At 40.0% G+C, this 27,489-nt stretch overlaps 1 protein-coding gene across 1 annotated transcript in view; it reads left to right on the forward strand.

Annotated features, from left to right (window-relative positions):
* Nucleotides 1-27,489, forward strand: part of TDRD1 (tudor domain containing 1) — an 80,173-nt gene that overhangs the window by 24,588 nt on the left and 28,096 nt on the right. Inside the window, exons 5-11 of the mRNA XM_077126092.1 lie at nucleotides 2,627-2,732; nucleotides 3,461-3,524; nucleotides 13,411-13,515; nucleotides 13,720-13,902; nucleotides 14,409-14,552; nucleotides 15,085-15,256; nucleotides 16,179-16,265. Of these exons, the coding sequence (XP_076982207.1) occupies nucleotides 2,627-2,732; nucleotides 3,461-3,524; nucleotides 13,411-13,515; nucleotides 13,720-13,902; nucleotides 14,409-14,552; nucleotides 15,085-15,256; nucleotides 16,179-16,265 (861 nt within the window). The remainder of the gene's footprint in view (nucleotides 1-2,626; nucleotides 2,733-3,460; nucleotides 3,525-13,410; nucleotides 13,516-13,719; nucleotides 13,903-14,408; nucleotides 14,553-15,084; nucleotides 15,257-16,178; nucleotides 16,266-27,489) is intronic.

Below are 27,489 nucleotides of genomic sequence, written 5' to 3' on the forward strand. Positions count from 1 at the left end.
TCTAAAGGAAAGACAGAGAGAAGGAAGGAAGGATAGAAGGAAGGAAGGAAGGAAGAAAGGGAAACATCTTTTTAAACATTTTCTTGTTTTTATTGTATTCTGTTTCTCCGTTTTTGTTACATGGGCTGGGGCCGGGAATCGAACCGAGGTCCTCCGGCATAGCAGGCAAGCACTTTGCCCGCTGAGCCACCGCGGCCCGCCCAATTTTTTATAACTGAATAGTAGTATTCCATTCTGTGTTAATTCCATGATTTATCTCTTCTGTTGATGGGTATTTGGATTGTGGCCAGCACTTGCCTATTATTAAATAGTGCTTTCTAAACATTTTTGTGCAAGTCTTTGTATGGACCTAGACATTCATTTCCCTTGGATAAATACCTAGGCATAGAATTTCTGAATCAGTTTATAAGAAACTGCCAAACCATTTTCTAAGACGGTTGTCCTTTTCTCATTTTGCATTCCCCTTGGCAGTATATGAGAGTTTGATAGTTCCACATCCCTGCCAACATTTAGTTTTGTCAATCTTTAATTTTAGCCCTTCTGGGAGTTATGTAGTGGTATCTCATTATGGCTTTAATTAGCATCTCCCTAATGATCAGTGATATTGAGCAGTTTTTGTGTGCTCACTGGCAACTTGGATATCCTTCTCCTGTGCTTTTTCAGTTTCTTTTAGGCTGCAGTTATTTGAGGCCAACCTGGTGGTGATGGTGTTTGTTTACTTTTTAGATAACCTGCTCTATTTTGCCTGAATACTGATAGAATTTTCTTTTAATACTGTGTTTCACAAAACTACCTGGGTTTTCCTAAGTGTGAGTCTTGTTTTTGTTTTTTTTTTTTTTTCTTTTTTCTTTTTTGGCACTTGGCATGTCATTACCATTAACTTACATGAGTCCATTTTTACTATGACAAAATTTTCCGTTTCCTTTGATTATTCCTTTAGTAACATGTATACTGGACTGTACTTCAGGAAAGTCTCCTGTTTGTCCTCCCTGTTCATCAATCTTCTTCTCATTTTCATCTTTATGATCCTTTCTTTCTACATTTTGAGAGTCTTTAAGAGACAGATAATAGGTATGGGTGACCAGGAGCTGGGGGAGAGGGAAGGGACTTACTGCTTAATGGATGCAGAGTTTCTGTTTGAGGTCATGAAAAAGTTGGGGTAATGAATGTTGGTGATAGTAGCACAATAATGTGAATGTAATTATAACCACTGAATTGTACATGTTAAAGTGGGAAATTCTGAGATTTCTATAAGTTGCTACAATAAAAGGTTAAAAAACAAAACAAAAAACAGAGTGAGGGATTCCTAGACAGCAACAACAAAAGTTTTGTCTTAACACTGACTTCCATTTTCTTCTGTAGTTTTATGAAAGTACCTTATCATAAGCAATACAGTTCTTTTCAAATAGTCTTATTTTTCATTCTCTTTTTTAAAATATTTTTATTAAAAAGCAGCAAACAAACATTCTTGACAAGGTTACAGTCAATGGCTCACAATATTACATAGTTGTGTATTCATCACCATAATCATTTTTTTAACATTTGCATCTTTCTAGCAAAAGAAATAAAAAAGAGAAAACTTGTATGTGCCATACCCCTTGCCCCTCCCTCTCATTGACCAATAGTATTTCAGTCTTCTCAGTTTGTTTTAACTTTTGTTCCTCCATTATTTGTTTATTTCTTATCCATATTTTTTACTCATCTGTCCATACCGTAGATAAAAGAAGCATCAGACACAAGGTTTCACAATCACATAGTCACATTGCAAAAGCTATAGCATTATACAATCATTTTCAAGAAACATGGCTACTGGAACACATCTCTCCAGTTCCAGGTACTTCCCTCTAGCCACTCTAATACACCATAAACTAAAAAGGGGATATCTGTATAACGCATAAGAATAACCTCCAGGATAACCTCTTGACTCTGAAATCTCTCAGCCACTGACACTTTGTCTCATTTCTCTCTTCCCCTTTTGGTCGAGGTTTCCTCACTCTCTTGAGGCCAAGTTCCAGTTCATCCTAAGATTTCTGTCCCACATTGCCAGAGGGGTTTATACCCCTGGGGGTCATGTCCCACATCGATGGGGAGGGCAGTGAGTTTGCTTGCCATGTTGGCTGAGAGAGAGAGTCTAGAGAGAGGCCATATCTGAGCAACAAGAGGTTCTCTGGGGGTGATTCATAGGCCTAATTTTTTTATATATATATTTTTATTGACCAAACTGAACAATATACAAGCACAAACATTCTTAACAAATGAACATTCTATACTTGGTGTATAAACAGTGGCTCACAATATCATCACATAGTTGTATATTCATCACCTTGATCATTTCTTAGAATATAAAAAGAAAAAGCTCATACATACTATACCCCTACCCCTCCCTCTCATTGACCACTAATAATTCTGACTAGCTTAGACCTAATTTTAAGTAGGCTTAGCCTATCCTTTGCAGGGATAATTTTCATAGGGGCACAGCCCAAAGATCGAGGACTCGACTTATCAAATAGTCTTCTAGATGTGATTAAGAGAGTAGTGGTTGATAGTCTGTTCTTTGAAAATGTTTGCTACTGACAACAAATATTTGAAATAATACATTGGTGTTATTATGGATTGTGTTCTCTAGGATCGCTAAGGTGTTCGCAGTGCAAACAAACATACTATTGCTCTGTAACATGTCAGAAAAGAGACTGGTCAGCACACAGCATTGTGTGCAAACCTGTTCAGCAAAAGTAAGTGCAAATTACCTTTTTGTTCATGAAAGAATATAAATAAGTATTCTGATAAAATAATGATCAAATCAGATAAATAGGCTTTAACTATGTAAATGTAAATTTTTTTAGCTATTGAGATATAAAGTGTACAAATCTGAAGTCAGCAGCTCTAAACGAGTAGAAGTTGTCATGAATATGATTTTACTAGATAGCATATCTTAAGATTTAGAACCTTTATTGAGTTTTGTTTTTAATTGTTAGAGCTTTGGAATACCTTACTTTTGACCATTACATACTGTCCTAAAATTTAATAAGGTGGAACACTCACAATGCTTCTGTAAAGTCAGTATTATGTTTTGATTTTAAAATCCATAAATCTTACTGGTGTACATTTACTAGTTTATAAAACAGTTGCATATATATAATCTCCTTTAATACTTAGAAGTCTTTATAGGGAATGTAGGGATTGCCTCCATTTTGCAGGTCAGAAAACTGAGGCTTGGAGATTATGACTATCTCCCTGTTACCAGGTAGCTATAAAGGGAGCACTTCCATTCTCAGGGTCCCCTATCATGTAGCAACATTGGATTGTTTTACTTTAATATTACAGTGGTGAGTCTCTCTAGAAAAGTCTTTTGTTCTTTCTGGATTTTGTTCATTGAAAATTTAATATAATTGTGATTCATGACCCCTAGTCTTAATTGGCTCTCTAGTATAAGTATTATAATTAAGGTGTTTTCTTCTAGTTTCCACAGACTGAACGATAATAAATCACCTTTTGAAACAAAGAACATGAAAGTGAAAAGTGAGGTATGGTATGCTTACTCTCTCAGTAGAGGAAATTTTGAATGGCCCTCTTTATTGAATTAGAGTACTTAAATAAAATACTTAGGACTTATTTCTGCATTTCAACAGATGTTTATTAAAAAAGAAAGCAAAGGGCCAGCCACGATGGCTCAGGGGCAGAGTTCTCACCTGTCGGAGACCTGGTTCAGTTCCTGGTGTCTGTCCATGCAAAAAAAAGAAAACAAAAACAATTTTCCTGTTGAATAAACCTGTACACCTTAGTGAACATATTTGGTGGCTGTTGGGAGTCTTTGAGAGTTATTTCCATTATTTTTCTGAAAAGAATTTAAGATGGTTGTATAGCAATGTAAAAATCATTTGGACTTCTTAAATAGTTCCTTCTTTGTTGTCCCTTCATGCTCACCTATTCTCTAGCTTAGTGTACTATATTTTAGTAGGGCTATTTATCTGTTATATAAGAAGCCATTTTTTTTTCTATGAACGCTTTTCCATCATTTAGATAACAATATGGGCTAAATCATTTATAATCTGAAAGACTTCTGTTTGATTGTATAATCAATTCAACACATATTCATAGGATAATCTTTCTGTAGCTACTTCTAGTCTCTGCTTTCTAAAAACAATATTCTGCCTTCCTCAGTTATTCATTCCTACAAAATGCAATATTTGCAAATTTAAATATGTCATGCCATTTTATTTTAAATATTTTTTTATTAGAACAGTTGTAAGTTTACGGAAAAATCATTAGTCATTTTAGCCCCTTTCAAGTATGCAATTCTGTAAGGTTAAATGCATTCACAATGTTAGGCTATTACCATTGCCATTCATTATAAAAAATTTTCCAAATTTTGTAAAGTCTGTACCAGTTGCATTAACTCCCCATTCACCACCTCTACCACTGCCACAGGTAACCTGTATTCTGGTTTTTGATTTGGTGAATTGTAGTAATTTTTTGTGTTTGCTTTCCCTGATAGCCACCACTTTCTAACCATTAAGAAACAAAATGTAGATAAAATTAATATCCTAGAGCCACAGGAGAGTGGTACTGCACTGGGCCATGATCCCTAGGTCAGGAGTTAAAGTGTCTGGGGTTTACTAATAACTTTTGTATAGCATCTGAAGTGTACCAGGAAAAAGAGTCATCTATCTCATGACTCTTTGTTATACCCATTATAGATGAGGAAATTGAGACTCAAGGTCACATAGGTAGTAAGTGGTAGAACCTGGACGATAGCTCAGATCTCCTTGATTTTTAAAAATTATTTTTAATTGTAGTAAAATAACATAAAAATCATCTTAACTATTTTTGCGTCTGTGATCACAAGGGATATTGGTCTGTAATTTTCTTTTTTTTTGCATGTACTATCTTTATCTGGCTTTGGTATCAGGGTAGTTATGGTCTAACAGAATGAGTAACGCAGTAAATCCCACCTCTTTGATTTGTTGGAAGACTTTGAGAAACATGGTTATTACATATTCTTTAAATGTTTGATAGACTATGGCAGTGGAACAGTCTAGTCTTGGGCTTTTTGTTGAGAGGGTCTTAGTTACTGATTCAGTCCCTATTTGTTAAAGGTCTGTTGAAATTTTTCCATTTCTTCTTTCCTCAGATTAGATAGTGTGTTTCAAGGAATTTGTCCATTTCATGCAGATTTTCCAATTTTTTTTTAACATATAATTGTTCATAGTACCCTCTTAAAATCCTTTTTAATTTCCTTAAGGCCAATAGTAATGTCCCCCCTTTAACACCTGATTTGAGTTATTTGTGTTCTCTCTCTCTCTCTTTCTTTGTCAGTCTGGCTAAAAAGTTTGTTGATTTGTTGATCTTTTTAAAAAATCAACTTAAAAAAAAAGTCTCTTCTTGAATGTGTATATTCGTGTGTTTGATCAGTTTTGGGAAGTTTTCAGCTATTATTTCCTCAAATACTTTGTCCTTTTCTCTCTTTGTTGGAAGCCTTCTAGAATTCCTGTGATACCTGTGATGGTGTGGTTGATGGTGTCCCACAGCCCCCTCAGGCTCTGTTAATTTTTTTACTTTTGAATGTTTTTAATTGTGAAATAATACATAATAAAAGAGATAATTTTCCAAATACATTTTAACAGATAGTTATAGAACAGATTTCAAGGTTTGGTTTGGGTTGCAGTTCTACAATTTCAAGCTTTTTCCTTCTAACTGCTCCAGGCACTGCAGACTAAAATATCAGTATAATGATTCAGTAGTCATACTCATTTGTTCAATCCTCTGTTCTCTGTTATAGCACCTCCTTCTCCTTTCAGCCTTCTCCCAATCTTTAGAGATATTTGGGCTATGCCCATTCTAACTTTTTCATGTTGCAAAGAGATGTCGGCAATGTGGATAAGGTGATGAAACTGGTACATATTCTTGGAGACATGTTCTTGGCACCTCTGGCTTTCTTCAGGACTTATCAGGCCTAGGAACCATCTGAAAGTTTTAGTTTTCTGAAAAGTAAACTTAGTGCGTGAAACTTTTGTAGATGGTCACTTAGAGCCCTAGGTGTTCTTTAGGGTTAACAGGCATGATTTTGGTTGGGGTTTGACAAAAAGTGGCAATTAGCATTATCTAGCTTAAGCTTGCATTACAGTAGCCTCCAGAATAGCCTCTTGACTCCATTTGAACTCTCTTAGCACTGATACCTTATTTTGTTACATTTCTTTTCCCTCCTTTGTTCAGGAAGGTGTTGTTGATCCTCCAGTACCAGTGCCTGGCTCACCCCTTGGAGTCATGTCACACATTGCCAGGGAGACTTTCACTCCTGAATGTCATGTCCCACGAAGGGGATAGGGTAATGATTTTCCTTGCACAGTTGGGCTTAGAGAGACAGAGGCCACGTCTGAGCAACAGAAGAGGTTATGTGGAAGTGATTCTGTGAAAGTGATTCTTAGGCATAATTATAGGTAGACTTAGCTTCTCTCCTACGGAAATAAGTTTCATTAGAGTGCCTCAAGATCAAGGGCTTGGCCTACTAACTTGAGAGTCTCTAATGTTTGAGAGAGTACCAGGGATTTCCCAGGTGGGAAAGTTTAATAGTTTCATATTTTTTTTTCTTATCCTTCAAGGGACTTTGCCAGTACTTTTTAATTATCTGCCCACCTTACTCTTGGAGGTATCTGTGTTTATTTTTTATCATTTTTTCCTTCTGCTCCTCTCACTAAATCATTTCAGTTGTCTTGTTTTTAAATTCTCTGTCCTGTTCTTCTGCCTTTACAAATGTGCTCTTGAATCCATCTGAGTGAAAGGTTTAGGAGGCGAAAGGGTGAGAAAGAAGGATGGTAGACTGGGAAATTTAAAGTGGGCAGGTTTATTTCTGCGTTCTTGGGTTGAGCTCACCAAATCCAAGATGGAGGGAGGTGAGTCAGTGCCTGGGTGATGGTGTGGGCGGTTTTTAAGCAAGGGGGTCAGGTGACGCCTGGAAGGGGTGGTTCTCTGGCAGTCAGGTAGTCGGAAGGGGCAGTTCTCCGGAAGTCAGGTGGTCAGAAGGGGCGGTTCCAGAAGCCATGTTGGGAGGGGCGACACAGCCTCCACAGCTCCAGTGCAGTGCCCTTCCCGGTTCCCCCGACCTCACATCCCAGCCTTTTTGTGATAATAGGGCGTTGAGGTTCTTCTGACTACTTCCTGCTGTACTGGGGCGACGTGGGGTGATAGGCTGGGATTGTCATGGTCAGGGGAGGCAGGAGGTTAGCTATAGGAATCTGGTGAGGAGGGTAGGCGATGGTAATGAAGCAGGAGCATTTGGTTGGCTGCTACCCATGACAGTTCCTTCATGCATCCCTGAAGGAACTTGAGGAGACAGGGAGCTAGGAGAAAAAAGAGACAGATTAGGATAACTGGTCCTAGTAGTGGGAGGAGCCATGTCGCCAGCTGTTCTAGTTTACTAGCTGCCGGAATGCAACACACCAGAGACGGATTGGCTTTTAATAAAAGGGGATTTATTTTGTTGGTTCTTCAGAGGAAAGGCAGCTAACTTTCCACTGAGGCTCTTTCTTACGTGGAAGGCACAGGATGGTCTCTGCTGGTCTTCTCTCCAGGCCCCTGGGTTCCAACAACTTTACCCGGGGTGACTTCTCCAAAGGCCTGGGCTGAGCTGCAAGTGCTGAGATGAGGAATGCCGAGCTGCTTAGCAGCGCTACGTTGCAATATCTCATTTAAGCACCAGCCAATTAAGTCAAACGTCACTCATTACAGCAGACACGCCTCCTAGCTGACTGCAGATGTAATTGGCAACAGATGAGGTTCACGTACCAAGGTTCACATACCATTGGTTTATGTCCGCAGCAACAGGACTAGGTATGCTCACCTGGCCAAGTTGACAACTGAATCTAACTAACACACCAGCGGAGAAGAAAACCAGTCTAAGGCAGCATTGGTTCTTTGTTTTCTGTGGTAGAGATCCTCTTTTAGTTTGTTCAAGGTTTGAATATTTTGTTCCACCAGACCTGACTCGTTGACGTAGTAGCAGCATTCTTCTTGGAGGAATATGCATGTTCCTCCTTTCTCGGCTGTTAGCAGGTCTAAGGCCCGTTGATTTTGAAGAGTTACCTGGGCTAGTGAGGTAAGTTGACATTGTAGAGAGGAAAGAGATTCTGATGTCAATTCCAGGGCTACCTGTAGTTGAGTTTCAAAGTTTTGAGAGGTTAAAATACCATGTCCTAGTGCCCCTCCCACTGCAGCTCAGGCTGCGACTGAGGCAGTCAGGCTGATGCCTACCATGATGAGAAGAAAGGCAGCCCTTTTGGAGAGAGGAGAGGGCAGTAGCCAAGTTAGTTCGGACTCCCCATAGAGGGTTAATTGAGGAACGATAGTTACCAGGAAGCATGGTCCTGGAGGAGTGGAGTTAAAGTACTTGGTAAGAGTTCCATTACACCAGAAATATTGTCCTTTGGGGGCATAGGTGGTGTTGTGGATAGTGACATTAGCTTGGCATCTATTATGAAGTTGTGTCTTATTTGCAGTTGTGTGCATGAGGTAGCAGGTTTTAAGGGGGTAGGGAAAGTTTTCAGGCTCTGGTTCCCATAAGGGGATGTTCTTTAGAGTGGTATGGCAGGAATCAGGGCTATGATTATGTATTTGGGTTGGATTTATAGGGACAGCTGCCAATAGTGGCCTATTAAATGATGCACAGAGGAAACAGCGGGTTACTTTAGTGAGTATTTGTGTTTGGTTGAGGAAAAGTAAGGTTTGTTGGAGGATTTGGAGCCACGTAAGAGAGGCTAGTGAGGCAGAGGTTTGGGCAAGGTGGCTGGAGAGACCCTGCTCAGCTCGCGAAATGTTGACAGATACCTGGGTAAGAGTAGTACTAATGAGGGTATAGGCAGGGTCTAGAGGGATCGTGAAGAAGGTGTCTTTAAGGTCCAGGACAGAATAATGAGTAATATGAGGAGGTATGTGTGAGAGAAGAGTATATGGGTTGGAAACTATTGGGTGGATGGGGATGACAGCCTCATTGATCAGTCGGAGGTCTTGGACTAAATGGTAAGAACCGTCAGATTTCTTTACAGGCAAGATGGGGGTGTTATAAGGCAAGTTAGTGGGTATGAGGAGTCCCTTTCTCTTGAACCGGTTAATGATAGGCTGAGTCCTTTCCGATGGGTTACAGAGATAGGAAATTGTGGCCTAGACGGGTATGAGGATGGATCTTTTAATTGGATAAGAACTGGTTTATGATGGGAAGCTATTAGGGAAGTTGAGGTATTCCATACTTCTGGGTTTACTAGGTGAGGTGGTAGGGGAGGAGCAGAAGAGGTGGAACCCTGAGTGGAGGTGGAGGCTACACATAAGGGTAGTAGTAAATTTGTTTGGGGTTTTTGTATCCAATTAAGTTAGGCCCCAACTTGGTGAGAAGATCCCGCCCCATTAGTGGGCTGGGGCAAGAAGGCATCACCAAGAAAGAGTGTGTAATGGGGTACCCTTCTGTTAAACATGTAAGGGGTCCAGTAGTTAAGGGGTGCAAAGGACGGCCATCTATGCCCATAACCGTGACCTGGGAAGGAAGGAGTCGACCTGAGTAGGAGGGGAGGACGGAGAAGGTAGCCCCTGTGTCCACTAAAAAGGAGGTGGATTTACCTGCTACCTTGATTTACCCTGGGCTCGACGAGGGTGATCGGGGTCGCTGAGGCCGGGCGTTGTCAGTTGTTGGTGGCTAGGCCCAGGACTGCCAGCCGTGGGTCAGGGGTTGGAAGAACGGCCCCTCCACGGCTGAGCACTGAGAGGCAGTCACTTTTCCAATGTCCCTTTTTCCCACAGAGAGGGCATGGTCCCTTGGGCGGTCGAGGATTGGGGCACTGATGGGACCACAATCTGAAGCACTTTCCTGGTGGTGGATTAGTCGTAGCCGGTATCTTGTCAGTTGAAGTGGGCCGCAGGGCTGCAATCAGGGATTGGGTTTGTAAATTCGCCCTTCGGTGGTCCTGGAATTCCTTTTCCGCCTTCTCCAACTCATCACGAGTATTAAAAATTTTAAAGGCCATGTTTACCAGGTCACGAATAGGGGCCTGAGGACCGTCCTCAATTTTTCTACATTTGTGCCTAATGTCTGGGGCTGACTGGAATATAAAATGTGTGGCTAAAATGGTTTTACCAGCCTCTGAGTCAGGGTCTAGGTGGGTATATTGGGAGAGGGCTTCCGTGAGCCAGTTTAGAAAAGTGGCAGGACCTTGAGTAATCTCCCTCAGCTTATGGAAGTTTACAACTTTATGGGAAGCTTTCTGCATGCTGGCTGTGAGGCATGTAAACATTTTGTCTTGCCTAATTCGTCCGTTTCTCCTCTCTGGGGTGTCCATCTGATAGTCCCACCCTGGCTCTTGATCTGGTACTGCCTCAGCCCCCACTGGCATGGTATGGTCAGTTATATGTACCTGGTTAGCATGAGCCCTGGCGGCATTGAAAATGCGGTCCATCTCATTGGTAGTGAGCGAAGAAGAGCAGATTACATGGATATCTTGCCAGGTAAGGTCGTAGGCGTTAGCCAGATATTGGAATTCTTTAGTACAGGTAGTTGGGTCATTAGAGAAGGAGCCCAACTGATTCTCAGTGTGTGAGAGATCGGCCAGGGAGAAGGGAGTGTGTACTTGAATTAGCCCTTCAGGTCCTGCAGCGTCCTGGAGGGGACAGAGTAAAGTACTTTTTGAGTGGGTATGGGAGCTTACAGGTGAGGATGGCAAGGCTCTTGAGGACGGTGAAGAATTAGGCAGCGGCGGAAGAGCCGGAGAAGGGGGAAGGGGGCATGGTGGTAGTGGGAGAGCTGCTAGAGTAGGACAAGGAAGGGAAGGATGAGATGGCGGCTGGATAGCTGCTAGTCCAGAAGGGGAAAGATAAGATGGCGGCGGCAGCGCTGCTGGAGTGGTGGGGGGAGAGAACGACAAGATGGCGGCTGAGGTGCTGCTGGAGGGGAAGGAGAAAGTGAGGGACAAGATGGTGGCTGAAGTGCTGCTGGAGGGAAGGAGGATAGAGTGGGGGAGGAGAGAATAGTTTCCCTAAACCTGGTGGAGGCCCTGGTTGTTTAAAGGGAGATGAATCGAGGGGGTCGAAAAAGGAGGAAGTTTCATCGGGCTGTTTGTTTAGAAGTGGGGGTTTGGGGGTTTCTCCAGCTAGGAGAACCTGGGCCGTGGAGCAGGAGGTACAAAGGAGGGGTGGGAGCGCAGAAGAAAGAAAGCCTGGACATAAGGAATTTTGGCCCATTTGTCGTTCCTCTGGCAGAAATTGCGGAGGTTTGTAAGGATATGAAAATTGAAAGTCCCCTCCTCAGGCCAATGAGAACCATTATCCAGTTGATACTGGGGCCAAGCCTTTTTACAAAAGTAAGTGAGGCGTTTTGGCCAGATGTCTGGAAGTAAATCCAGTGTGGATAGGTTTGTCAGAAGACAACCCAGAGGAGTATAAGGTTTGGTTTTTGAGGATTTATGGCCCACTGATGGGTCTCTGAGGATAAAGGACCCGCCCAGGGAATGTCGGTGTTCCAACGCCCCAAGAGAGTCCTCGAAACTCTTACGAGCGGGGGCTCGTCTCCCCAGGGGATGACGTCTCATCCTGGTTTGAGGCCCTTTCAGGTCCTGGACCTGAATTTGGGAGGGAAACAAAAAGTGGGGCGTCCCCACAACTTTTCAAGTTCCGGGAAAGGGAGTGAAGGCTTGTGGGCGTCCCTGTTCACCTCAGCCCTCGGAAGAGAACCTGATGTGAATTCACGATTTTTGGAGGGTAAATTAACGGACAGGCACTCTCGGAACTGTGAGACCCAGCAGCAGGGCTAAGAGGGCAGGGACTTACCCAATCTGTGGTGAATGTAGTGGCAGGCCGAAGGATCCCTTGTCGCTGGCTATGTGGAGGAAGGAGGAGAGAGGATGCCGGGCACCTCTGGCCAGGCAGGCGGCACCCGCGCTTCTCTCCTGGGTTTCGGCACCAAGATGAAAGGTTTAGGAGGCAAAAGGGTGAGAAAGAAGGATGGTAGACCGGGAAATTTAAAGTGGGTGGGATTATTTCTGCACTCCTGGGCTGAGCTCACCAAATCCAAGATGGAGGGAGGTGAGTCAGTGCCTGGGTGATGGCGTGGGTGGTTTTTAAGCAAGGGGGTCAGGTGACATCTGGAAGGGGCGGTTCTTTGGAAGTCAGGTAGTCGGAAGGGGCAGTTCTCCGGAAGTCAGGTAGTCGGAAGGGGCAGTTCTCTGGAAGTCAGGTGGTCGGAAGGGGCGGTTCCAGAAGCCATGTTGGGATGGGCGACACAGCCTCCACAGCTCCAGTTGCAGTGCCCTTCCCAGTTCACCTGACCTAACACTGAGATTTTCATTTCAGTACTGTTCTTTGAAACTCCAAATTTCAGCTTGATTCTTTTTGACAGTTTCTATTTTTGATCCTTTAAATCTTTGTATGTGGAGTTCTTTAGCTCATTGAATATATTTAAGACAGTAAATTTTTTTTTTAAGACTTTAATAGTTCCAGCATATGTGCTTTCTCAGGGATCTTTGGTGAGTTCTTTTCTTCCTGTGAATGGGCAGTACTCAACTGTTTCTTTTTGCATTTTGAAATGTTTTTGTTGTGAACTTGACATTCTGAGAATTATGTTTTTATAACCTGAAAGGAGGTTCTCCCATTCTTCTGGGATTTCTGGGCTGCTTGTTGTTGAGGTCAGGAGCCATCGATATGTGACTTTCTCAAACATTTTTGTTCCCAAATGGGGAATGAGAAGAAAAAAGAGGGGGGAAATAGGTACTGCTTTAGGAGACTCATCTTCTGCTTTTGCCTGAGGGGGATTGGAACAGTGGCCACCCTCACCCAATCCTCATGTGATCTTAAGTAGTTGATCAGAAATGACCATCAGTACTCAGACCTTATTTCCCCAGATTTTGGAGAACTACACTTTATGGCATAGACTGCAGTCCCCCTTTGCTGCTTGCCATATAGCTGGGTAATGAATGGTAGTTGCTTTCAGGGAGAGTGAAATTCACTGATAATTATCACAGTTTACCAGCCTTTTCTTCCAGGTGTTCCTTGGATGCTACACAAATGCTACACAATATTTGAAACGAGGTTTCAGAATAGTTGGTTTAGACAGTTCCTGCTAGTTCATTAGTGGTTTTGGTTGAGGGACTGATTTCCTAGAGCACCTATACTCTTGTCTCCCCACAATCCTCCTGTATTCTTTTACAATCTCAACCTTGGCATCACCATCATGGCCTAGTTCCTGGGGTGATCCACAGTATTGCGTTGACTGTCTTTTCGTAGTGAATTTAGTGGCTCTTGGAGGTCTTCGCTATTTCTAGGCTCTGTTCTTCAAGCCTGAGGGCAAGGCTACTTTGGTCTCAATTACAGCAAATAGTGGTCACAGTATCATTTAAACAGGTGCTTAAAAGTTACTTACATGTTTTCTCTTTAAACCAGAGTGACTATCTGCTTGGAGCTACTAGAGAAAAGAACATTTGTGCTGAAAAAACTATGTTTTCTGATTTGAGGAGTCTGCAACTCAGGAAAACTATGGAATTAAAGGTATTTTTCTTTTACTCTCCCTAGATAGAGATCCAAAGAACTTTAGAGTTTTGTTTCCTGTTTTGAATTTGCATTTATAAAAATAGCTACAAAATAAATTTGATTAAATTGATAAAGATTACTAAAACTTTCTACAGTACTTTTGTAAGATTTACATCTGCTTGTGTTCCCAGTGAGTTATTACATCTTTTCTATATTTGACAGGGTACAATTACTGAATTCAAACACCCAAGTGATTTTTATGTGCAGTTATATTCTTCAGAAGTTTTAGAATACATGAACCAACTTTCATTGAGCTTAAAAGAAACATATGCAAATAAAGGGCAGGAAGAAAATTATGTTCCTGTTAAAGGGGAAGTTTGTGTTGCCAAGTACACTGTTGATCAGGTAACCTCTAATGAAATGAATTATTTATAAAATGTTATGCTTTACTCTGGTCATATCATCTCATCGACACCAGAGCTTTTAATGATGCATTAGAGAGTTGAAAGCCAGACTCGAGTCACACTTCCGCTTGTCTTCCTCTGTCTCCAGGCTCTCTCCCCTTGTTCTCTCCCTGCTCTAGCCCTTTCTGCCTTTACTTCAGGGCTCCTAAACTGTGATTGTAGATTGATTGCTAATCCTAGAGCTTGCTTCATTTGTGTAATTGAGGCATTGGAGTGTGATAGAGTCTGTTGTGCTAGACTAGCTTTGGGGATATTTGTGCATGTTAAGTTGTCCTGTTTAGACAATTTTAGGGATTTCTTAACAAGATCCTTAGGAAACTGAGTTGGCTTTTTAATTGAATGCTTCAACAAAATAGCAGCCTTTGTGTGTTCTCTAGATTGGTTTAAGTGTTTTTAAACGTAAAATTGTGAATTGTGAAGCAAAGTACCATTGTATTTCACTTTTAGACATGGAACAGAGTAATAATACAAGATGTTAATGTGCTGCAGAAGGAGGCACGAGTCTTATATATTGATTATGGAAATGAAGAAATAATTCCAATGAACGGAATTCACCAACTAAACAGAAACATTGACTTGTTTCCTCCTAGTGTGAGTCTTTTACCTTCTAAATTCCTAAAGTGTCCCAAAGGAGCTGTATTTTATTGTTTTGATGGATATAATATTTACTTGTTCTGTCTGCCGTGCTTATTATTAAAAAGTAGCTATTGCTGTGTCTTTCACTCCATAGATGAATACTCATTGGCCATCTTGGCTCTATTTTTAATATGCCGTGTTTAGTGGCGTACTGCCTCAGATGAGAAATGTCAGCATTTTTAGGCATGTTTATCAATCTGCTTTTTAAAATCAGTCATTTCTGTATTTACTACATTATTTGGAAGTGCCCTAAATTTATGCATAATTGGGGGTTATTTTCCTTTCATGGATTTCTCAAGCTTCAGGTCCCAAAAGTCAGCATTAACAAGACAGATAAATACGTAACCATAAAATTGTGTATCTGAATATTTAGTACTTGAAGTGTCTTGATAAATTTTCCGAACAAAATCCGTCATCTTTAAAAATGTTCAAAGAATTAGTAATTTTTAAATGCTGTTTTTTGTGAGTAACGTGCAGAATCTTTCAGGCCATAAAGTGCTTTGTGGCCAATGTTATCCCAGCAGAGGGGAATTGGAGCAATGATTGTATCCAAATGATTAAATCACTGTTAATGGAGCAGTACTGCTCTATAAAGATTGTCGACATCTTAAAAGAGGAAATAGTTACCTTTGCTGTAGACATTATGCTGCCAAATTCAGGTAAGCTCTGAGTCTTATCTTTTTATATTGAGCACTTCTATTATTTTGTCTCTACCTGTTGACTCAGAGAAGAAATATATAGTGAGGCTGAATAAGTTCCTCTCTGGAGTCATTCAAATTGTGACTGAAAATGTGGTTTTGGCCCTGTTGTTATTGATGGTTTGTCAAAGATGTACCACAAATTTGTAGAACTGGAGGGATTAAAATGCTAGATCTAGACTTAGTGTGGGCGTAACTATATTATACTTTTCATATAGCCATTATATTATCTACTGTTGCTTTCTACTCCTTTGAGTGGAATTCAAGAATTTCTCTATAAATTTTTTCATTCTTATTATCAGTGCTTTGCCTTTGAGGAAACTGCTTTTAGTTTGTATCAGTACCTCAAGTACATACTATTTAAATTGTGTAACTTGAGACACTTTGGAATCCCATTTTTCCAGCTCCAGTTGTGAAGTGAGTTTTTACGGTGTGTTTATCTCTGCCTCTCAGTTTCCACGTTATTACCCTTCTACTTTTAGGTACGCGGAGTCTGTAGGTCACTTGATGGAAAATGTAGTTAATCATGTTGTGAAATTGTCTTTGTTTTGTTTCATTATTAATGTTTTTTATGATATGACTTCAGTTTTTGGATATTGCTTCCAAAATATTACTGAATCTTTCAATGTTATTTAAAATTTTGAAGTGAAATCTTTTCATTCAATTTTCATTCAACTAGTGATGGTAGTTTTGCTTCATTTTTTTAAAACTGATTATTATGAAACTCTGTTTTTACAAATAGAAGCTGGATTAGTTAGAAATATACTAATATTTTAATAGCTATAAACTCTGAATTGTGTATTCTTTACTTATGCTTTCCTGCAATATTAAAATTTTAATTTCAAGAAAATTAAACATTTTAAATTTTCTTAAACATTCATAGGAAAACTCTTAGACCATATACTTGTAGAAATGGGATATGGCTTGAGACCCAAGGGACAAAATTCTGAGAAGCAAAGTGCAGAGAAAAGTGAGTATACAAATTAAATTTAATAAAATAGTGACTTCATTTATTGAAGAATATCTTCTGAGAAAAGGCAGAACTTACCAAGTCAAACTTAATGGTAACAATAGTCATTCTATATAAGAAAGATATTTTTTCACTTAGTAATATATTTCTAATCACAACCTTCCATTTTCCAAGTAAGTTAATCTTTGACCGTGACAATGACCAGAGGTTGTAAAGCATTAAATATCATGACATTTAAGACTAAGAGCTTTTTAGCTAACACTTCCTTAGTTTAATTTGTTTTTTTCTTAGTTGGGTACTCCAGGGTTAGGAAGCAATAATAAATAGGGTCATAAAATTCTGTTCTAGTTGATGTATTGGTTTGTTAAAACAGCCGGAATGCAATACGCAAGAAATGGAATGACTTTTTCTATTTTTTATTTATTTTTTATTTTTTTATTAACGGAAAGAAAAAAAAAAGAAATTAACACAACATTTAGAAATCATACCGTTCTACATATGCACTCAGTAATTCTTAACATCATCACATAGATGCATGATCATCGTTTCTTAGTACATTTGCATCGGTTTAGAGGAACTAGCAACACAACAGAAAAAGATATAAAATGTTAATATAAAGAAAAGAAATAAAAGTAGTAATAATAGTAAAAAACAACAACAACAAACAAGCAAACAAGCAAACAAAAACAAAAAAAACCCTATAGCTCAGATGCAGCTTCATTCAGTGTTTTAACATGATTACTTTACAATTAGGTATTATTGTGCTGTCCATTTTTGAGTTTTTGTATCTAGTCCTGTTACACAGTCTGTATCCCTTCAGCTTCAATTACCCATTGTCTTAACACTGTTTCTAACTCCTGCTGAACTCTGTTACCAGTGACATATTTCAAGTTTATTCTCGAGTGTCCGTTCACATCAGTGGGACCATACAGTATTTGTCCTTTAGTTTTTGGCTGGATTCACTCAGCATAATATTCTCTAGGTCCATCCATGTTATTACATGGTTCATAAGTTTATCTTGTCTTAAAGCTGCATAATATTCCATCGTATGTATATACCACAGTTTGTTTAGCCATTCTTCTGTTGATGGACATTTTGGCTGTTTCCATCTCTTTGCAATTGTAAATAACGCTGCTATAAACATTGGTGTGCAAATGTCCGTTTGTGTCTTTGCCCTTAAGTCCTTTGAGTAGATACCTAGCAATGGTATTGCTGGGTCGTATGGCAATTCTATATTCAGCTTTTTGAGGAACCGCCAAACTGCCTTCCACAGTGGTTGCACCCTTTGACATTCCCACCAACAGTGGATAAGTGTGCCTCTTTCTCCGCATCCTCTCCAGCACTTGTCATTTTCTGTTTTGTTGATAATGGCCATTCTGGTGGGTGTGAGGTGATATCTCATTGTGGTTTTGATTTGCATTTCTCTAATGGCCAGGGACATTGAGCATCTCTTCATGTGCCTCTTGGCCATCCGTATTTCTTCTTCTGGTAGGTGTCTGTTCAAGTCTTTTTCCCATTTTGTAATTGGGTTGGCTGTCTTTTTGTTGTTGAGTTGAACAATCTCTTTATAAATTCTGGATACTAGACCTTTATCTGATATGTCGTTTCCAAATATTGTCTCCCATTGTGTAGGCTGTCTTTCTACTTTCTTGATGAAGTTCTTTGATGCACAAAAGTGTTTAATTTTGAGGAGCTCCCACTTATTTCTTTCTTTCTTCAGTGCTCTTGCTTTAGGTTTAAGATCCATAAAACCGCCTCCAGTTGTAAGTTTCATAAGATATCTCCCTACATTTTCCTCTAACTGTTTTATGGTCTTAGACCTAATGTTTAGATCTTTGATCCATTTTGAGTTAACTTTTGTATAGGGTGTGAGATACGGGTCTTCTTTCATTCTTTTACTTATGGATATCCAGTTCTCTAGGCACCATTTACTGAAGAGACTGTCCTGTCCCAGGTGAGTTGGCTTGACCGCCTTCTCAAAGATCAAATGTCCATAGATGAGAGGGTCTATATCTGAGCACTCTATTCGATTCCATTGGTCGATATATCTATCTTTATGCCAATACCATGCTGTTTTGACCACTGTGGCTTCATAAAATGCCTTAAGGTCCAGCATCGCGAGACCTCCAGCTTCGTTTTTTTTCCTCAAGATGTTTTTAGCAATTCGGGGCAACCTGCCCTTCCAGATAAATTTGCTTATTGGTTTTTCTAATTCTGAAAAATAAATTGTTGGGATTTTGGTTGGTATTGCATTGAATCTGTAGATGAGTTTAGGTAGGATTGACATCTTAATTATATTTAGTCTTCCAATCCATGAACATGGTATGCCCTTCCATCTATTTAGGTCTTCTGTGATTTCTTTTAGCAGTTTTTTGTAGTTTTCTTTATATAGGGTTTTTGTCTCTTTGGTTAAATTTATTCCTAGGTATTTTATTCTTTTAGTTGCAATTGTAAATGGGATTCGTTTCTTGATTTCCGCCTCAGCTTGTTCATTACTAGTGTATAGAAAAGCTACAGATTTTTGAATGTTGATCGTGTAGCCTACTACTTCGCTGTACTCATTTATTAGCTCTAGTAATTTTGTTGTGGATTTTTCTGGGTTTTCTACGTATAGTATCATATCGTCTGCAAACAGTGATAGTTTTACTTCTTCCTTTCCAATTTTGATACCTTGTATTTCTTGTTCTTGTCTAATTGCTCTGGCTAGAACTTCCAACACAATGTTGAATAATAGTGGTGATAGTGGACATCCTTGTCTTGTTCCTGATCTTAGGGGGAAAGTTTTCAATTTTTCCCCATTGAGGATGATATTAGCTGTGGGTTTTTCATATATTCCCTCTATCATTTTAAGGGAGTCCCCTTGTATTCCTATCTTTTGAAGTGTTTTCAACAGGAAAGGATGTTGAATCTTGTCAAATGCCTTCTCTGCATCAATTGAGATGATCATGTGATTTTTCTGCTTTGATTTGTTGATATGGTGTATTACATTAATTGATTTTCTTATGTTGAACCATCCTTGCATACCTGGGATGAATCCTACTTGGTCATGATGTATAATTTTTTTAATGTGTTGTTGGATACGATTTGCTAGAATTTTATTGAGGATTTTTGCATCTATATTCATTAGAGAGATTGGTCTGTAGTTTTCTTTTTTTGTAATATCTTTGCTTGGTTTTGGTATGAGGGTGATGTTGGCTTCATAGAATGAATTAGGTAGTTTTCCCTCCACTTCGATTTTTTTGAAGAGTTTGAGGAGAGTTGGTACTAATTCTTTCTGGAATGTTTGATAGAATTCACATGTGAAGCCGTCTGGTCCTGGACTTTTCTTTTCGAAAGCTTTTGAATGACTAATTCAATTTCTTTACTTGTGATTGGTTTGTTGAGGTCATCTATTTCTTCTTGAGTCAAAGTTGGTTGTTCATGTCTTTCCAGGAACCCGTCCATTTCATCTAAATTGTTGTATTTATTAGTGTAAAGTTGTTCATAGTATCCTGTTATTACCTCCTTTATTTCTGTGAGGTCAGTAGTTATGTCTCCTCTTCCATTTCTGATCTTATTTATTTGCATCCTCTCTCTTCTTCCTTCTTCTTTTTGTCAATCTTGCTAAGGGCCCATCAATCTTATTGATTTTCTCATAGAACCAACTTCTGGTCTTATTGATTTTCTCTATTGTTTCCATGTTTTCAATTTCATTTATTTCTCCTCTGATCTTTGTTATTTCTTTCCTTTTGCTTGTGTTGGGATTACTTTGCTGTTCTTTCTCCAGTTCTTCCAAGTGGACAGTTAATTCCTGCATTTTTGCCTTTTCTTCTTTTCTGATATTGGCATTTAGGGCAATAAATTTCCCTCTTAGCACTGCCTTTGCTGCGTCCCATAAGTTTTGATATGTTGTGTACGTTTTCATTCGCCTCGAGGTATTTACTAATTTCTCTTGCAATTTCTTCTTTGACCCACTCGTTGTTTAAGAGTGTGTTGTTGAGCCTCCACGTATTTGTGAATTTTCTGCCTGTTATTGATTTCCAACTTCATTCCTTTATGATCCGAGAAAGTGTTGTGTATGATTTCAATCTTTTTAAATTTGTTAAGACTTGCTTTGTGACCCAGCATATGGTCTATCTTTGAGAATGATCCATGAGCACTTGAGAAAAAGGTGTATCCTGCTGTTGTGGGATGTAATGTCCTATAAATGTCTGTTAAATCTAGCTCATTTACAGTAATATTCAGATTCTCCATTTCTTATTGATGCTCTGTCTAGATGTTCTGTCCATTGATGAGAGTGGTGAATTGAAGTCTCCAACTATTATGGTATATGTGTCTTTTCAGTGTTTGCAGTGTATTCCTCACGTATTTTGGGGCATTCTGGTAGGTGCGTAAATATTTATGATTGTTATGTCTTCTTGTTTAATTGTTCCTTTTATTAGTAGATAGTGTCCTTCTTTGTCTCTTTTAACTGTTTTACATTTGAAGTCTAATTTGTTGGATGTTAGTATAGCCACTCCTGCTCTTTTCTGGTTGTTATTTGCATGAAATATCTTTTCCCAACCTTTCACTTTCAACCTATGTTTATCTTTGGGTCTAAGATGTGTTTCCTGTAGACCGCATATAGAAGGATGCTGTTTTTTAATCCATTCTGCCAGTCTATATGTTTTGATTCGGAAATTCAGTCCATTAACATTTAGTGTTATTACCGTTTGGATAATATTTTCCTCTACCATTTTGCGTTTTGTATTATATATATCATATCTGACTTTCCTTCTTTGTACACTCTTCTCCATACCTCTGTCTTCTGTCTTTTCGTATCTGACTGTAGTGCTCCGTTTAGTATTTCTTGCAGAGCTGGTCTCTTGGTCACAAACTCTCTCAGTGACTTTTTGTCTGAGAATGTTTTAACTTCTCCCTCATTTTTGAAGGACAATTTTGCTGGATATAGGAGTCTTGGTTGGCAGTTTTTCTCTTTTAGTAATTTAAATATATCATCCCACTTTCTTCTAGCTTCCATGGTTTCTGCTTAGAAATCTACACAAAGTCTTATTGGATTTCCCTTGTATGTGATGGATTGTTTTTCTCTTACTGCTTTCAAGATCCTCTCTTTCTCTTTGACCTCTGACATTCTGACTAGTAAGTGTCTTGGAGAACGCCTATTTGGGTCTAATCTCTTTGGGGTGCGCTGTACTTCTTGGATCTGTAATTTCAGGTCTTTCATAAGAGTTGGGAAATTTTCAGTGATAATTTTTTCCATTAGTTTTTCTCCTCCTTTTCCCTTCTCTTCTCCTTCTGGGACACCTACAGCACGTATATTTGTGCGGTTCATATTGTCCTTGAGTTCCCTGATACCCTGTTCAAATTTTCCCATTCTTTTCCCAATAGCTTCTGTTTCTTTTTGGAATTCAGATGATTCATCCTCCAAATCACTAATTCTATCTTCTGTCTCTTTAAGTCTATCATTGTAGGTATCCATTGTTTTTCCATCTTTTCTACTTTATCCTTCACTTCCATAAGTTCTGTGATTTGTTTTTTCAGTTTTTCTATTTCTTCTTTTTGTTCAGCCCATGTCTTCTTCATGTCCTCCCTCAATTTATCGATTTCGTTTTTGAAGAGGTTTTCCATTTCTGTTTGTATATGCAGCATTAGTTGTCTCAGCTCCTGTATCTCATTTGAACTATTGGTTTGTTCCTTTGACTGGGCCATATGTTCAATTTTCTGAGCATGATCCCTTATCTTCTGCTGGCGTCTGGGCATTTAGTCAGATTTCCCTGGGTGTTGGACCCAACAGGTTGAAAGATTTTTCTGTGAGATCTCTGGGTTCTGTTTTTCTTATCCTGCCCAGTAGGTGGCGCTCGTGGCACACGTTTGTCTGCGGGTCCCACCAGTAAAAGGTGCTGTGGGTCCTTTAACTTTGGAAACCTCTTGCTGTGGGGGAAATTCGCCAGCCGAAGCGGCTTGGAAGAGTGCCAGCCGGCCCGGGGATACAAACGCGGGGAGGGTCACTAGCCCCCGCAACCCGGGAGAGCACCCGTCTGAATCTCCTAGCCGGCCCGGGGCGCCAAGCCTGGCGGGAGGGTGCCAGCCGCCGCAGCCTGGGAGAGTACACCGTTCCCAGTCGGACCGGGAAGCCACGTGTTTGGAAGGGACCCTGGTCACTGTTCTCCGCGGCCTGGCGATCTCCGATCCAATTCTCCCAGTTGGTCCGGGGGGCCGCGCGTGGAGGAGGCGCGCCAGCCTCCGCGGCTTGAGGGAACCGCCTGTCCAATTCTCCCAGTTGGCCCGGGAAGGAGGAAGGGAGGGACTCCGGTCGCTTGTCGCCCCCACCCGTGGAAGCCCACGCCCCTCAATGATCTCACCGGAGCAGGTTCTCCCAGCCAGTCAGCCGTTCCAGAATGGGGTACGCTGTCTTCTTGATCTCTGTCGTGGCTCCGGGAGCTGTTCTGTATCGTTTCTACTCCCCTAGTAGCTGTTCTAGAGGAGGAACTAAGACCCACGCATCTTACTAAGCCTCCATCTTCTCCGGAAGTCCCCAAAATATGAATTTTGTTCCAGCTAAACATCCTTTCCTTTGGTCCCACACAGAAGTTGAAGTTTTGTAATATGAACAGTATCATCCTTTGCCCTGTGTTCTGATCTACCTCAGTTCTATCCACATCAGCTTCATTCATATATCTAGTCGAAGTCTGATCCCTTTTTCTGTTTTTAAACAGTTCCTATATGGGGTAGTGCTGACTTTCCTAGCTTCAGAGCTCGAACTCTTGAGTCTCAGGTGTCACATAAATATCTGCAGTAGGTTATATACAAATAGCTCAGTATCACAGAATTTTGAAGTACCAGTTATAACTTCTGAGTATATGTGACTGCTGTAAGAGGTTACAATCCAGAAAGGACCCTTTACAATAGGCCCACCTGGTAACTTATGCTCTAGACTTCAGTTCACCTAGTTTTTATATTATAGTTAGTCCATATGAGTGAGACATGATAATATTTATCATTTCGTTTTTGACATTTCATTTAGCATACTGTCGTTTAGGTTCAGTCACCTAGCTGTATGCCTCACATCCCTTTGTCTTTGAAATAATCAGACTATCCAGGTTCATAGGGAGAATCGTTTTCTTTAATGATTCTGTATTCTTGATAGTCTGTTTTCTCTTATGTCTAGGTTGAAACAGTAGAGGTGACTTAGTTTCATTGGAATATCATTTCATCCTCAGTTCCTTAAAGTAGTAGTTTTGCTTTGTGTTTTGGAATTTTTTTACAAATTTTTAATTAATTAAAAAAAATTACAGGGAAGAAACACAAACATTCTTAATATATGATCATTCCATTCTACATATATAATCAGTAATTCACAATATCATCACATAGTTGCATATTCACCATCATGATCATTTCTTAGAACATTTGCATTAATTCAGAAAAAGAAATAGAAAGACAACAGAAAAATAAAAGAAAAACAAAAAAAAAACCATACACACCATACCCCTTATTCCTCCCTTTCATTGATCACTAGCATTTCAAACTAAATTTATTTTAACATTTGTTCCCCCTATTATTTATTTTTATTCCATATGTTCTACTCATCTGTTGACAAGGTAGATAAAAGGAGCACCAGACACAAGGTTTTCACAATCACAGTCACGTTGTGAAAGCTACACCATTATACAATCATCATCAAGAAACATGGCTACTGGAACACAGCTCTACAACTTCAGGCAGCTCCCTCCAGCCTCTCCATTTCCACTTGGATAACAAGGTGCTATACACTTAATGTGTAAGAATAACCTCCAGGATAAGACTCTGTTTGGAATCTCTCAGCCATTGACACTTTGTCTCATTTCACTCTTACCCCTTTTGGTCGAGAGGATTTTCTCCATCCCTTGATGCTGAGTCCCAGCTCATTCTCGGATTTCTGTCCCACGTTGCCAGGAAGGTCCACACCCCTGGAAATCATGTCCCATGTAGACAGGGGGAGTGTGGTGAGTTTGCTTGTTGTATTGGCTGGAGAGAGAGGCCACATCTGAGCAACAGAAGAGGTTTTCTTGGGGGTGACTCTTAGGCCTAATTTTAAGTAGTCTTGATCTATCCTTTGTGGGGTTAAGTTTCATATGAACAAACCCCAAGATTGGGAGCTCAGCCTATAGCTTTGGCTGTCCACACTGCTTGTGAGAATATCAAGAATTCAACTTGGGGAGGTTGAATTTTCCCCCTGTTCTCACCAAGTCCTTTGGGACTTCACAAACACTTTTCCTCTCACTGATCAAATCACTCTGGACAAACCAACAAAATCTCGTCCCATCCAAGGCTCCATGCACTTATGTTGTTCAACCCAACTATCTACATAAGTTTTATCAGGAAATGCACTAGTCAAAACACAAACTTTGTACCAAATAAACATTTTTTGCTTTAGTCTCACATATAAGTTGAAATTTTAAAATATTAATTACATCTATTTTCAGCACCCTGCAGTAATGACACTCCCTCTGTTATTCCTCTTGCAAAAATATTTTTTAAATTTGTACATATAGTCGCTGTCATTATACACTCTAGGCAATCCTAGATTACACCATCTCAGTCTTTATCATCTTTCTTTCTGATTTCCTTTGTGCCCCCAGCCCTCCTCCCTCTATCATTCTCACATGCAGCTTCATTCAGTGTTTTAACATAATTGTATTACAGTTAGGTTGTATTGTGCTGTCCATTTCTGAGTTTTCACATTCAGTCCTGTTGCACAATCTGTATCCCTTCAGCTCCAATTATCCAATATCTTACCCTATTTCTATCTCCTGATGGTCTCTGTTACCAATGAAATTCTCTAAATTTATTCACTAATGTCAGTTCATATCAGTGAGACCATATAGGATTTGTCCTTTTGTTTTTGGCTAATCTCACTCAGCATAATGTCCTTAAGGTCCCTCCATGTTGTTACATACTTCATAACTTTATTCTGTCTTACAGCTGCATAATATTCCATCATATGTATATACCACAGTTTGTTTAGCTACTCATCTGTTGGTTGACATTTTGGGTCTTTCCATCTCTTGGTAATTGTAAATAATGCTGCTATAAACATTGGTGTGCAAATGTCTGTTTGTGTCCTTGCCCTCATGTCCTTTGAGTAGAGACAGCATATAGATGGGTCCCGTTCCCTAATCAATTCTGCCAGTCCATGTCCCCCGATTGGGAAGCTTAATCCATCAACATCAGTGCTATTACTGCCCGGGCAGTACCCTCCTCTACCATTTTGCCTTTTGGCTTTTATATGTCCTTCTAATTTTCCTTCTTTTTACCTTTACTCATGGTCTTCCTTTCTACACTCTTCTCTACACCTCTCTCTTCTGCCTTCATATCTGTCTCTAGTGCTCCCTTTAGTATTTCTTGCAGAGCTGGTCTCTTGGTCACAGATTCTCTCAGTGATTTTTTAAATTTGTACATTTAGTCACTGTCATTATACACTCTAGGCAATCCTAGATTACACCATCTCAATCTTTGTCGTCTATCTTTCTTTCTGATTTCATTTGTGCCCCCAGCCCTTTCGTCTGAAAATGTTTTAATTTCTCCCTCATTTTTGATGGACAATTTTGCTGGATATAGAATTCTTGGTTGGCAGTTTCTCTCTCTTAATAATTTAAATATATCATCCCTCTGTCTTCTTGCCTCCATGGTTTCTGTTGAGAAATCTATGCATAGTCTTATTGGGCTTCCCTTGTATGTGATGGATTGCTTTTCTCTTGCTGCTTTCAAGATTCTCCCTTTTTGACCTCTGACGTTCTGATTAGTAAATCTCTTGGAGTACATCTATTTGGATGTATTTTCTTTGGGGTATGCTGCCCTTCTTGGATCTGTAATTTTAAGTCCTTCATAAGAGTTGGGAAATTTTCAGTGATAATTTCCTCCATTAGTTTTTCTCCTCCTTTTCCCTTCTCTTCTCCTCCTGAAACACCCATAACATGTATATTCGTGCGCTTCATATTGTCTTTCAGTTCCCTGAGTCCCTGCTCATATTTTTCCATTTTTTCCCTATATTTTCTTTTTCTTACCAGATTTCAGATGTTCTGTCCTCCAGCTCACTAATTCTATGTTCTGCCTCTCGAAATCTACCATTGTAGGTTTCCATTGTTTTTTTCATCTCTTCTACCTTACCTTTCATTCCCATAAGTTCTGTGATTTGTTTTTTCAGACTTTTGATTTCTTTTTGTTCATTCCTTGCCTTCCTTATATCCTCCCTCAATTCATTGATTTGGTTTTTGATGTGGTTTTCCATGTCTGTTTGTATATTCTGAATTAAATGTTTCAGCTCCTGTATCTCACTTGAATTGTTGGTTTGTTCCTTTGACTGGGCTGTATCTTCAATTTTCCTAGCGTGATTCATTATTTTTTGCTGGCGTCTAGGCATTTAATTACCTTAATTAGTTTATTGTGGAGATTGCTTTTACTTCTTTTACCTAGGGTTTTCTTGGTGGATGAATTTGTTTTCTGTCTGTTCTTTGACATTCAGTTCAGCTTTTTTCTGGGCCTCTAGCTTAGGTTTTGTTTAACAGAGGAGAATTTTTCAGTTCTTGCTTTCTTGTTTCTTGCCCTGCTTGTATGGTGCCTTTCCCCCCGCCCCACCCTGAGGAGGATCTACGTAGGTATTATAGACCCCAGCTGGATTTTCCCAGACCAAACTGGCCTCCTATCAGGAGGAAAGAGTCACCTGCGTTGGTTTTCCCTGAGGGTGAGACCCAGCAGGTTGACAGACTTTCCTGTGAAGTCTCTGGGCTCTGTTTTTCTTATCCTGCCCAGTATGTGGTGCTTGTCTGCCTGCAGTTCCCACCTGCATAAGATGATGTGGTACCTTTAACTTTGGCTGGGGAACATGGTGGAGATAGAGGAGAGGTTGTAGGCTGGTTTTAATGGCTTCAAATGACCAAGCCCTGGTGTCTGAATTCCTTGAGAGAGGGATTCCACCTGAGTTGGACTTCACCCCTCCCCTTGGGAAGGCACAGGTTCCAGACAAGCCCTCAAAACGAGGTTGTTTCTGCCTATGCCTGGAACATTTGCAGCCTGAGGAGCGCTGCCGCTGTATCCAAAGGCAGTCAAGCCTTTGTAGAAATACAGCCACAAAAACCTGTTTCCTTCTCTTTTTTTTTCCTTTTTCGGTCAGCCCTGCCCCCTTGGCCCCGGGGCAAAAATAAGTGACCTCTGCTTTGACCAGGTTCACCTGAGCTGGGGTCCTATTTTTAGTAGTCAGATTTTG

This window comes from Tamandua tetradactyla, chromosome 13, assembly GCF_023851605.1.
Source record: "Tamandua tetradactyla isolate mTamTet1 chromosome 13, mTamTet1.pri, whole genome shotgun sequence".
Lineage (NCBI taxonomy): Eukaryota > Metazoa > Chordata > Mammalia > Pilosa > Myrmecophagidae > Tamandua > Tamandua tetradactyla.